Source organism: Capra hircus, chromosome 9 (assembly GCF_001704415.2).
Source record: "Capra hircus breed San Clemente chromosome 9, ASM170441v1, whole genome shotgun sequence".
NCBI classification, from domain to species: Eukaryota; Metazoa; Chordata; class Mammalia; order Artiodactyla; family Bovidae; genus Capra; species Capra hircus.
In genome coordinates, this window is record NC_030816.1 from 2844874 (window position 1) to 2857064 (window position 12191).

The 12191-nt window shown below is 41.9% G+C and overlaps 1 protein-coding gene across 1 annotated transcript in view; it reads right to left on the reverse strand.

The window, feature by feature from the left end:
• Positions 1-12191, reverse strand: part of IMPG1 (interphotoreceptor matrix proteoglycan 1) — a 157050-nt gene that overhangs the window by 77190 nt on the left and 67669 nt on the right. Inside the window, exons 11-12 of the mRNA XM_005684438.2 lie at positions 10268-10344; positions 9259-9337 (exon numbers count right to left, since the gene is read on the reverse strand). Coding sequence (XP_005684495.2) covers positions 9259-9337; positions 10268-10344 — 156 coding nt within the window. The remainder of the gene's footprint in view (positions 1-9258; positions 9338-10267; positions 10345-12191) is intronic.

Genomic DNA, 12191 nt, shown 5'->3' on the forward strand with positions numbered 1-12191 from the left:
ACAGTGTCCCTGGACTTCACCCAGATGGTGACCAGTCTCGCATCTGATGCATGGAGAAGTTATAGGGAACCACTGGGGAAACCCACACATACTAGTGCCGTATGGGGTAAAACCAGGAGATAATACATGATACAGTGGAGGAAAAAGAGAGCTCCCCTGAGAAAGCGGGAGAGGAGAAATGGGGCCCTAAGGTGAGCTGAAGTGGCCAAAGTTACTGGAAACCGCCGGGTACAGGGCATCATCTGTGTTCGTGAGCGTATTCACGAGAAGGATTGTGAGCACGGAAGGGAGAGAGAGAGACAGTCTCTAATGACGATCACTTCTACTTGTTTTTGCTCTTGTAGAAGTGGCAGAATTTATCTTAGAAACGTGTGGTTCAGTTTCAGTTCAGTACAATGCTGAAAAGAGATGAAAGGGATCACTCCTTTGCATAAAAAAATGGGTCATAACTTGAGGACAGAATTGGGAAGAGCCTAGAAAAAGGGTGGACACTGAGGGGAGGTTTGAGAAAATGAGGACTGAACAGCCCTGCAGCAGAGAGAGGGCGTCAGATCCTTGCCGTTGGGGGCAGAAAGTCAGAACGCATGTTGTCTTGGGAATTGCCACAATTTGGGGCAAGGCATTGAATTTCCCAAATATAGAATTTGGTAACAGTAACAGTCTCAGCTTTGACTCAATTTGAGAGTTGGAGAGCCTTTACATTTCTACTTTCTCCAGGCATTGAGAAGACATTATCTAGGGAGGGAGCGTAATTGCAAGCTTCTGCTGAGTGGCCATCCCTTCCTTCTTTGAGATGGGATTTTCCCCATGGACTTCACTGAACTATTTTTGTAAATGCCATATTCTTGGCTGGGAAAAGTTACTGTTTGGTCCTTGATTTAGAAGGACAAGGAAGAAAAGGCAAACATATAGACCACAGTGGTCATTATGTTCAGCTGAGGTTTTCTTACAAACCTTTCCAAGTCTTAATCATTATCTTTTCATCTTGAAGTGGAGCAACTTAAATAACATCTTGACCAGGCCCTTCTGGTTGAGAGTTAGGATATAAAGTGTTTTGGTTGGAAGAGGGGCTTATTGCCTTATTTCCTCCACTTCAGGCCTACACATGAGTCAGTGTGATATTAATACATCGCATGTGAGGGAGATGATTAAAGTTGTTCAGTAAGTTCATTTTGACAAAAGTATTTGCCAGTGAGGAATATCGCCTTTCATATGAGGCTGTCTCTGGAGATGCAAGGGGACTGAAACAGGAGATGTATCCTCCAGAAACACCGATGTCAATGAAGTGCACAATGGTAACAAAGAATTATGAAACCCCAAGGGTGTGTCAGACACTGTGCTCAGTACAGGGTTGTTTTTTTTTTTAAAGGAATAAGAATACATTTTTTCACTTTAGCAAGTTAATCTTGGAGGGACCCCAGATATGCCTAGCAATCATGTTAGTACCAAGAGGTAAACGCTTGATGAAGGTATATGTACTTATTCGAGTTAGAGAATTATGAGTCTTTTCAGGTAGCACCTGGGGAAAAGCTTCACAGAGGAGGTGGCACATTAGCTGGAACTTAAAGTGTCAGTAGGAGGTCTTCAGGCTAGAAGGATGGATGGGTATTATAAGCACAAGAGAAAACAATTTGTGCAAAGCCATAAAAGTGTGACTACGGATGCCATGTGGTGGGAATGGCGAGCAATCCAACCAGAAGAGATCGCTCTTTCTGGACCACTTGATTGGCTCTCTTTTCACTCCTTGGAAGGAAAGTTATGACCAACCTAGACAGCATGTTGAAAAGCAGAGACATTACTTTGCCAACAAAGGTCCATCTAGTCAAGGCTATGGTTTTTCCTGTGGTCATGTATGGATGTGAGAGTTGGACTGTGAAGAAGGCTGAGCACTGAAGAATTGATGCTTTTGAACTGTGGTGTTGGAAAAGACTCTTGAGAGTCCCTTGGACTGCAAGGAGATCCAACTGGTCCATTCTCAAGGAGATCAGCCCTGGGATTTCTTTGGAAGGAATGATGCTAAAGCTGAAACTCCAGTACTTTGGCCACCTTATGCAAAGAGCTGACTCATTGGAAAAGACTCTGATGCTGGGAGGGATTGGGGGCAGGAGGAGAAGGAGACGACAGAGGATGAGATGGCTGGATGGCATCACAGACTCGATGGACGTGAGTCTGAGTGAACTCCGGGAGTTGGTGATGGACAGGGAGGCCTGGCGTGCTGCGATTCATGCGGTCGCAAAGAGTCGGACATGACTGAGCAACTGAACTGAACTGAACTGAACTGAGCTTCTCAGATGGTAAAGTATCTGCCTGCAATTCAGGAGGCAAGTGTTTGATCCCTGGGTCAGGAAGATCCCCTGGAAAAGGGAATGGCAATCCACTCCAGTATTCTTGCCTGGAGAATCCCATGGACAGACCATGGGGTCACAAAGAGTCAGACAACGACTGAGCCACTAACCCTTTCACTTCACTTCTTCTTTCAAAAAGGGAAATAATCAAATTAACCCATCAATTCTGACTTTCACAGAGGTATTATGCTATAAATTTGTCCATTAACTCCTTCAACTCATTTAACATAGGTTAATTACCGTCTAGATGTTCTAAGCATCTGGCTTCACATTGAAGATACTGCAATAAATAGAGACAGACCAAGTACTTGACCTCATGGAACATGAGCAGTTAGTTCTCTAATGGGTTCATTCAGTTTAGCTCATCTCACTGATTCCTTTCACTGGAGTCAAAGGCTGAGGGAAGATTAAGAAAAAACAGAAACCCGTGGTGTTTTGATCTATTACCCAGATGAGGGCTGTGATGGCTAATTTGACTGGGCCATGGGATGCCCATATATTTGGATAACTACTATTCTGGGCATGTCTGTGAGGGTGTTTCAGGGTGGAATTAAGATGTGAATTAGTAGGCTGAGTAAAGCAGGTTATTTCCTAATGTGGGTGGGCCTCACCCAATCTATTGGGGGCCTGAATAGGACACAAGGTGAAGTAAGGTAGAGTTCACTCTCTCTCCCTGTCTTGGAGCTGGAATCCTGGTCTTTTGCTTTTGGACTTGGACTCAGACTGGGACTTACACCACTGATGCCCCTGGGTCTCCAGCTTGCTGACTGTGAATCTGGGATGTCACAGCCTCTATAACCATATGAGCTAATTCCTTATAGTAAACCTATCTCTATCTCTATTTCTGTCTCTTTCTCTCTTTCCCAGTCTCTATCATCTCTCTGCGTGCTGTGTGCTAAACTGCTTCAGTCGTATCCAACTCTGTGCTACCCTATGGACTGCAGCCTGCCACACTCCTCTGTTCATGGGATTCTCCAGGAAAGCATACTGGAGTGGATTGCCGTGCCCTCCGCCAAGGGATCTTCCTGACCTAGGGATCAAACCCGTGTCTCCTATATCTCCTGCTTTGGCAAGTGGATTCTTTACCACTGGCACCACCTGGGAAGCCCAGGTGGGCTCTTTCTCTATCTCTGTCTGTATCTCAATCATCTCTCTATCTCTTCCTCTGTCACTATCATCTCTATCTTTCTCTATCTCTTTCTCTATATCTAATCCCCTATTGGGATTCCCTGGTAACTCAAATGGTAAAGAGTTTGCCTGCAGTGTGGGAGACCTGGGTTTGATCCCTGGGTCAGGAAGATCCCCTGGAGAAGAAAATGGCAACCCAGTCCAGTATTCTTGCCTGGAAAACCCCATGGACAGAGGAGCCTGGCGGGCTACAGTCCATGAGTTCACAAAGAGTTGGACACGACTGAGTGACTTCACTCACTCAATCCCCAATTGGTTCTACTTCTTTGGAGAATCTAGTCTAATATAGGGTAATAAAAGGCAAAACAATGTCCAGTATAAAATAGCTCTGCCTAAAGTTTGCCTTTTCACCTTTAAAATATTGCAAATTATTGAGAGATCTGGCTTTCATCTTAAAAGGCATTCTAGCAAGTGAAAAACTCTGGTATTTGAGAGAACACTAAAAAGCTTCTTTTTTGATAGTTCAGGTGATCATTCTAATGAGTGAAAAGGAAAATGTATTACTGCCTACACCCCCCTACACCAAACCAAACCAAAACACACAAAATTTTTATCCTAATGATTTGATACTACTTTTGAATGTGTTAGGTGCATGTTATATGGAGAAGAGTATGTTGAGTTTATTCTGTAGGTATATGACTTATATTTATGAAGTTGGTGTAATCTTAACAGATAACTGGTTCTGAAAGGAAGAAAGGGGTGCCCTAAAAAAAAATAGAAGACCGCAGAATTCCAGGCAAGATAGATAACAATTTATTTAGGGTTTCCAGAGGCATATTTTGCAAGTACTTTATCTCACAGGATTAACCATTATATTAAACTACTTCAGTTGAGAGCTTTCCATGAGTACTTGACTGAGATTTTAATAGCTTAGTGGGTGTTTGGTGACACTGACCTTAAAAATTTTCCAGGCTAGAATTATCTTAGTGATGCCAAGGTGCAGGGCTGTGGAGTCCTGGCTGTCAGCTACCTGTGCTGGGGAAAGACCCAGAATTTTATGAGGAAGGGAACCCTTGGTCCTGCCTAGAGCTACTCTTTGTGACTCCCTCTGTTCTACATAAATATCCTTTTTTATCAGGGAGGTTTTCTAATTGGGGTCTTCATTGGTCATTGAGATACATCCTTTCTATCCCTGGTTGGGCTGATTTTGAAAGAGTATGGATCTCCCATTCATTGGCAACACAGCATATTTGTTGTCTAAGCACAGGCCAGCAAATATAGTGCTTCTTGGTCAATACTAATCAAAAGCTCAGTTGTGAGAATAATTTTTTTTTCTTTTATGGAGCATTGGCTGAGGGTTTTGCAGTATAGTCATTCCTATGGATATTCTAAAATCAATCCTTGAGTTAAGGCAGTCGGTCAGCACCTGACCTCTCATGGAACTGCTGTCGTGAACTGGGCTTGGGAATTGGCTATGCCTCTCCAGTGAGCACTTTCTAGGAAATATCTGACAGCAAGTTTACGCTGTAGGGAAGCTGATGCAGACAGGACACAGTTCACTGTAACCCAGATGCTCCTCCTTAAAAGGACCTGTAGGAGAAAATTTTTCTCCTAAGCAATTACCATGCTGTACGCACACAGATTCCAAATTGTGTGACTAATTGCATTGTCCTCACTGTACAGTCTGCCAAGAATCTCAAAGCCAAATTCATGAACCACCTAAAGCACACAAAGACCTTTCTGATGTTTATTTTGCATGCAATTTTCTCTACAGAATCACGTGACTTAAAAAAAATATTATTGCGGTGAAACATAGCATGAAGCTAGACATTTCAAAGTGGTTGTTTCAACAAATGAGATAATCTAAAGAACAGAAACAGATTCACAAACACAGATGACAGACTTGTGTTTGTCAAGGGGGAGGGGGTGGGGAGGAAAGTGTTGGGATTAGCAGATGCAAGCTATCATATACAGGACGGATAAACAGTGAGGTTGTACTGTATAGCACAGGGAACTATATTCAATATTCTATGATATATCATAATGGAAAAGAGTAAGAAAATAAGGTAAATATGTGTTTAACTGATCACTTTGCTGTACCGCGGAAATTAACACAACCCTGTAAATCAACTATACTTCAATAAAATAAATTGAAAAAACAAATGGTTCAAATTGTAAAAGGTCAAATATACAAAAGAAGGGATGATGCAACTCAGCTAAATATTGTCTGGATTCTGGTATTCTAAAATTATTCATGAGTTATAAATATTTGATGACTTACAAAAAATAAATGATTCAGGAATTGTGAGGAAAATTCACAATATAGTGTAACCATCACCTCTGTCTTGTTTCCAAACCTTTTACTACTGTACAAGTATCATCTGACCTAGCTTTGTTTCATCTTTTCTTCCATTTTCTTTCAATTCTTTAAAAACAAAACCTTACTGTGTTTCATATATGTCTGTAAACCCTCATTATCATTTTGGGGAATGATGCAGCATTTTATTAAAAGATTATTGATAAAACCTAAGAAACAGGAATGACTCATTTGTGGAAGACGAATAGAGGCGTTTCAAGAAGGCAGCATCAGCAGGAACTCATGCCAACAGCGTCAAGTAAAATGAAGATGGAAATGAAGCTGCTAACTTGAAAACAAAATCTGTGATTTTTGTGAAAATTGTGTCCCTGTAATGTGTGAAACGTTGTGAAAACTGTGGTGATTAGAAGGTAAGATTAGGAGGTGAAGACTTACAAGGCTAGACTACTAAAGCAATGACGATGGAGTGAAATAGAGAAAGAAAAGGCTATGAATGGAGGGCAACAAGATTGAAAGAACATAGTGTTTTAAATGATGGGACTACTTAAGCCAAGCATATGGACGGTCCTGGCTTTGTGACCAGCTATGATGTGACCTTGAGCAAGGCACTTCCCGTCTCTAGCCTTGGTTTTCTTCCCTGTGAAACGTCAAGTTTAACTAGACTATGTCTAAGAGTCCTTCCAGCATTAGTGTTCTGTGATATATTTATGAATGGAAGGCATGTATCATAAGATGAAAACAGTAAAGCAATTTTGAAAAGACAATAATACTTTCATCATAGATTTACTATCATTTTAGTTAATATACCTGAAATGCTGATCTTATAATAAAGCTTTTTTTGTATCATAATGAAGGAAAGGAATTCAGTGAGAACTTTATATCCCTCCTGTCATCAAAAGTTGGTTTGTTTTATCCAACCAACTTTTAAGTAATTTAAAAGTCAAAGTAGTGGTTGATGTGGATTGTGGCTGATTATCAATAGCCATAAATGCTTTGTTACTTTTTCCATCAAGAGACAAGATCTGTGTTCCCTCCTCTTTTAACAAAATGGCTGCCTAACCATGGGTATGTGAGGACGTGACACTGTTTCTGGGCCTGAGGAGACTGGCACCTTCCACATTTTTTCTCTTGTGGTAGTGGCTCTTTGAAACCAGCTGTCATGCTGGGAGGAAGCTCAAGCAGCCCCTCGAAGAGGATACATATAGAAGAAATGAGGACTCCAGCCGGTAGCTCTGGCTGAGCACCGACTTGCTAGCCTTGCGAGTGAGCCCCCTTGAAAAAAGATCTTCAACACCGGTTGAGATACTCTAGCTGACACAACATGGGCAGAGAAGAGCTGTCCCTATTGATTCCCACCCGAATTTCAGATTTATGGGCAAAATATATGGTTGTTAATCTAAGACACTCACTTCAGGGGTGGTTTATAATGCAGAAATAGATAACTGTATCATGTGGCTAACATTCATTCACTGGTAATCATGTAAACCAAATATCACCTGTATAGGTGGTTCTGCAATCATGTTATATATGTTTTTGGGAAAAACCTATACAATAAAATTACATACTAATTTCACACAAGGTTTATGAGGAAAATGGAAATGAGATAGACCACTCAAACCTGTAGAAGTTTGTAAAGAGCCCTAACTAAAACAGTAGAACTCCTGTAAAAATATCAACAATGCCAATCTTCCCTGGCATTTTCACTTAGAATCACAGATCATACTTATCAGCCTCATTCTGAGGTTCCTTCCATGTTTCCTTAAAGGCATTTTTATTTAGAGCTTCGCCAGAGAGCTGTATAAGGTGGGAAGCATAGAGATTCCTAAGAGGCTTCCCTGGGGACTCAGTTGGTAAAAGGGTCTGCCTGCAATGTGAGAGACCCAGGTTTGATCCTTGGTTGGGAAGATCCCCTGGAGAAGGACTGGCAACCCACTCCAGTATTCTTGCCTGGAGAATTCCATGGACAGAGGAGCCTGGTGGGCTACAGTCCATGGGGTCACAAAGAGTCAGACAAGACTGAGTGACTAACTTTCACTTTCAAAGCCATTATATCCACTATTTCTTGCACTAAAAATGGACTCTTCTGCAGAATATTGGTTTTTGTTTTCCTAAGGTCTTCATATATTGATAAATATTTCCTCTTAAATTATGAGAAAATTTGACCCTATTGCCTCAAAATTAAACATTCTTGAAAATTCAGAAGTGAACTCGAAGCTTCAAAAAACTAAAGATAGAATTACTACATGATATAGCAATCCTAATCCTGGGCATATGTCCAGACACAATGGTAATTCAAAAAGATACAGGCATCTCAATGTTCATAGCATCACTGTTCACAATGGCCAAGACATGGAAACAACCTAAACATATGTTGACAGATGAATGACAAAGATGTGGCATAGATAAACAACGGAATACAACTCAGCTATAGAAAAGGGTGAAACAGTACCACTTTCAGCGATATGAATGGAACTAGAGATTATCATACTAATTGAAGTTAGTCAGAAAGAGAAAGACAAGTACCATATGACATCACTTATATGTGGAATCTAAACTATGACCCAAGTGAAGCTATCTATAAAACAGAAATAGACTCACAAATACAGAGAACAGACTCATGGTTGCCAAGAGGGTGGGTGTTCAGGGAGGGCTGGGAACTTGAGTTTAGCAGATGCAAGCCATTATATACAGGATGAATAAACAATAAGATCCCTACTGTATAGCACAGGGGACTATATTCAATATCCTGTGATAAACTATAATGGAAAAAAATCTGAACAAAATGTGTACATATGTATGAGTGTATCACTTTGCTATATAGCAGAAATTAACACAACATGGCAAATCAACTGTACTTCAATTAAAAAAAAATTACTGAAAAAGTGAAAAATATAAAAAGAGTGAACCAGGAGGATTTCAGTATTTACTGACATCCTTATAGACCAGGTACACATGTGGTAACTGTGTGAAGAAACACACATGGAAGAACAGACAGTATCCATGGTCAGCCTGTATGTTGTGAACAGGAATATAAACACTGATTGTAAGGGCCCAGTCCTCTCGCCCTTTGCCGTGGATGTGGGCTTCAGGACCTACCTTGTCCTGGCAAGCTCTCAGGTTTGAAGCCCAGCAGAGACAGCTGTTCTGTGTGGGCAGTTGGTGCTGCTCTGGTTTTAGCTTCTTTCACCAGATCTGTTGGGAAAGGGCTTACAGTGTTCTCTGCGGGACTGGGGCCGAGAGCTGAGGAAAGGAGGCTGAGGGTGATCGCCTCGTCAGAAGGAGGAGTTCAGTGGCTGGCTCTCCTGTTGGAAATGCTGTGGGGAGCCAACCCTCTCCTGAGGGCTGAGGAAGACTTTAATCACTGGACTCTGAAGCAGTGTCATAGATGTAGTCCTCAAAGAGGACGCTGTCATCTAACATAGAGCCTATGGGAAGGGTCTATGACTCTGGAGCATAGACTCTACTCACCAGGCAGACTGTGTCCTGCTCTGTCCACTGCCTCCTGCCTGGGTTGACCAAGAGGAAGTTCTGGACTCAGAGTAGCATCCTGAAGGATTTAGAGACAGCTGTTAACAAGGGACACTGCTCTGTATCTGAGAAGGGCTATGCTCTGCATTTTTTCTTTTCAATTAAATTTAAACAAATCATTTTGTAGTTGACTTGACTCTACTGTGGATTCTGATGTAGGCTCTGATACAGAAACAAGTCCTGGCTAACTGAGTCTGCCTGTATGGAGTTAGCTTATAACTGAAACACTGAAACATGTGTCAATCACGTTTGAACTTATGAATTCTTTCATTAAAAAAGGGACTAGAGCTTGGTCAGCACTTTCAGTTATGGATCCCCAGTGACAACTTTTAGTGTAAATTAAATGAACATACCTTAAATGAAATACATAAATTATTACTGAATTCATAACTTTGTACTTCCTAAGACATTCATTTATGCTTGCAACCCCCCCATAAATATATAAAGACCTTAAGACTTAAGAACAAATGTATTTTTATGCTTGTATTTGTCTCAGAAAGTCAAAGTCAAATAATACACTCTACTGTAAGTATTCGTTTTTCACTTCACGAACACATATTTGTTTTACAAAAAAGGCAAATTCTGATTCTAATTGGAACAAAGCTCTAACTATGTTGAACAAAACTTTGAATTTAACAATATTTGAAATGCAAGTTGCATTATGTCTTATTAATACAGACACTGAAAGTAGGTAAGCAAGTACTACCTGTAAAACACAGAAAACAATTAGATTTATTTGATTATTTTTATTGGAGTACAGCGATTTAAAATGTGTTAGTTTCAGGTGTACTAAGTGACTCAGTTATATATATATGTATTCATTCTTTTTTAGATTCAATTGGCACTGCAGAGGGGATCTTGCTCTGTTCAGTCCTTAGGCTGTTTTTTTTTTCTGATGGAAGTTTGGAGGCTTTGTTCCTATTTGAAGGACAAAGGATAACAAACTCACCTTTGTGATAACAGTGAGGAGAGTGGGCAGCACCAACTGGGTGTCAGGATCCAGGCTTGGCAATGACCCAACCATTTCTGCGGGTGAAAAAAATATCACAAGGGTTCGATGTCCCCTCTGCCCTTTTTTATTTTTTATTTTTTTGTGGTTGGGGCAGTAAAGCAGCGAGGGTTCTAAAATGAGGCAAAAGTCAGTCCTTAAGGAGGACACAACAAATGATCAAGAAATCAGCATCAGATGCATGGTGGTCACTGATCCTTTCGGATCTACTGAAGGACGGTTGCAGGGGGTGCATTGTGCAAGTCTATGCGATAGAACAGTTCTTAAGGTGGTTTTCAAGGTCTTCAGTTGTACACATTTGGACCAAGCAGCCAGGCTCACTGGCTAGGCCAGTGGGAACAAAAATATCGCTAAGCTGACAAAGAAAGGAATGCCGAGAATAAATACCGGAACCAGGGACCATTTGGGAGCCCTTGTGAGGCTTGCTTCCACCCTGAAGCTGGATTTTCAGATTATCCCAAAGGATTTAACCAAGAGACCAACCCAGAGTATCAGGTGGCCTCGGAGATGAGCCTGAAGTTTTTCACTAAACTAGAAATTCAAAAGTGAACCAAGAGGATTTTAATGCTTACTGACATCTTTACTGACATGCCGTCTATCTAATCCCAAGAGGTCTTTGTAAAGTTTTCCAGAGCTGAGTTTGACTATCTAAATTACAGAAACAGAACTGACAGAGAATGCCAGTTTTGTGCCAGGTCACACTAAAATGACATTTCCAGTGCTCATCTATTATGCCTGGAGCACCGGGAATTGTGAAGAGTTCCAGGCTCCTGGGTCCCTCCAGGCACCCTCTGAGGGTCCTGCTTCCCTGCTGACGTCTTTAGATCTATACACTCTTCTCTCTCCACAACTCTCTGCCCTGGGAAGTTGACTTTTATGAGCCATATCAGTGGTTCCTCACTCCCTGTCCTTGGGATGGCTTAGATGAGGGGTCCTCAACCCTCAGGCCCATACCAGTCCAAGGCCTGATAGGGACTGGGCCGCACAGCAGAAGGTGAACGGCCTGTAAAGGAGCAAAGCTTCATTTGCCGTTCCCACGTGGCTCCCCACCGCTGCATTACTGCTGAATCAGTCCCTTTCCCCTTTATCTGTCTTCCATGAAACTGGTCCCTGGTGCCCAAAAGGTTGGGGACTGCTGGTTAGATCAGACCTGGAGGTAGTGGCGGGGCCTTGCTGCTTCCAGCCCCAGGGAACTGTTCTAGTCCTCTGGGCATAAAGTGCATGTCCAGTCATGCCTGACTCTTTGTGACCCCATGGACTGTAACCCATCAGGCTCCTCTTGTCCATGAAATTTTCCAGGCAAGAATACTGGAGAGGGTTGCCATTTTCTTCTCTACCTCTGGGCATTAGGGAAACCTTTATAAACAGTCCCTTTATCAAACTCTTCTCAAATTATTCTAATTTGAGTGTGCCATCTTTCCTCCTGGGCCCTGACCAATTTACTAGATGAGGGAATCTGGGTTGTGCCAGGGGAATACAACCCAGGTTCTTCTCTCCACCTGGACTTGGTGGGTGACAGTTGTTGAGCTGGATGGAGCTATGGCTGTTGGCTTCCCTAGAGCTATTTATGGCATGAAGTGGTCATGAAAGCTTTATCAAATGAGACCCTGGGGACAGTGAGGAAAGACAGAAATGATACCTTCCAGAGTCACAGTTGGACCATAAGGAAGGCAGAAGCAGAAGAATTGATGCTTTCAAACTATGGTGTGGGAGAAGACTTTTCAGAGTCTCTTGGGCAGCAAGGAGATCAAACCAATGAATCCTAAAGGAAATCAACCCTGAATACTCATTGGAAGGACGGATGCTGAAGCTCCAATACTTTGGCCACCTGATGCGAACAGCTGACTCATTGGAAAAGACCCTG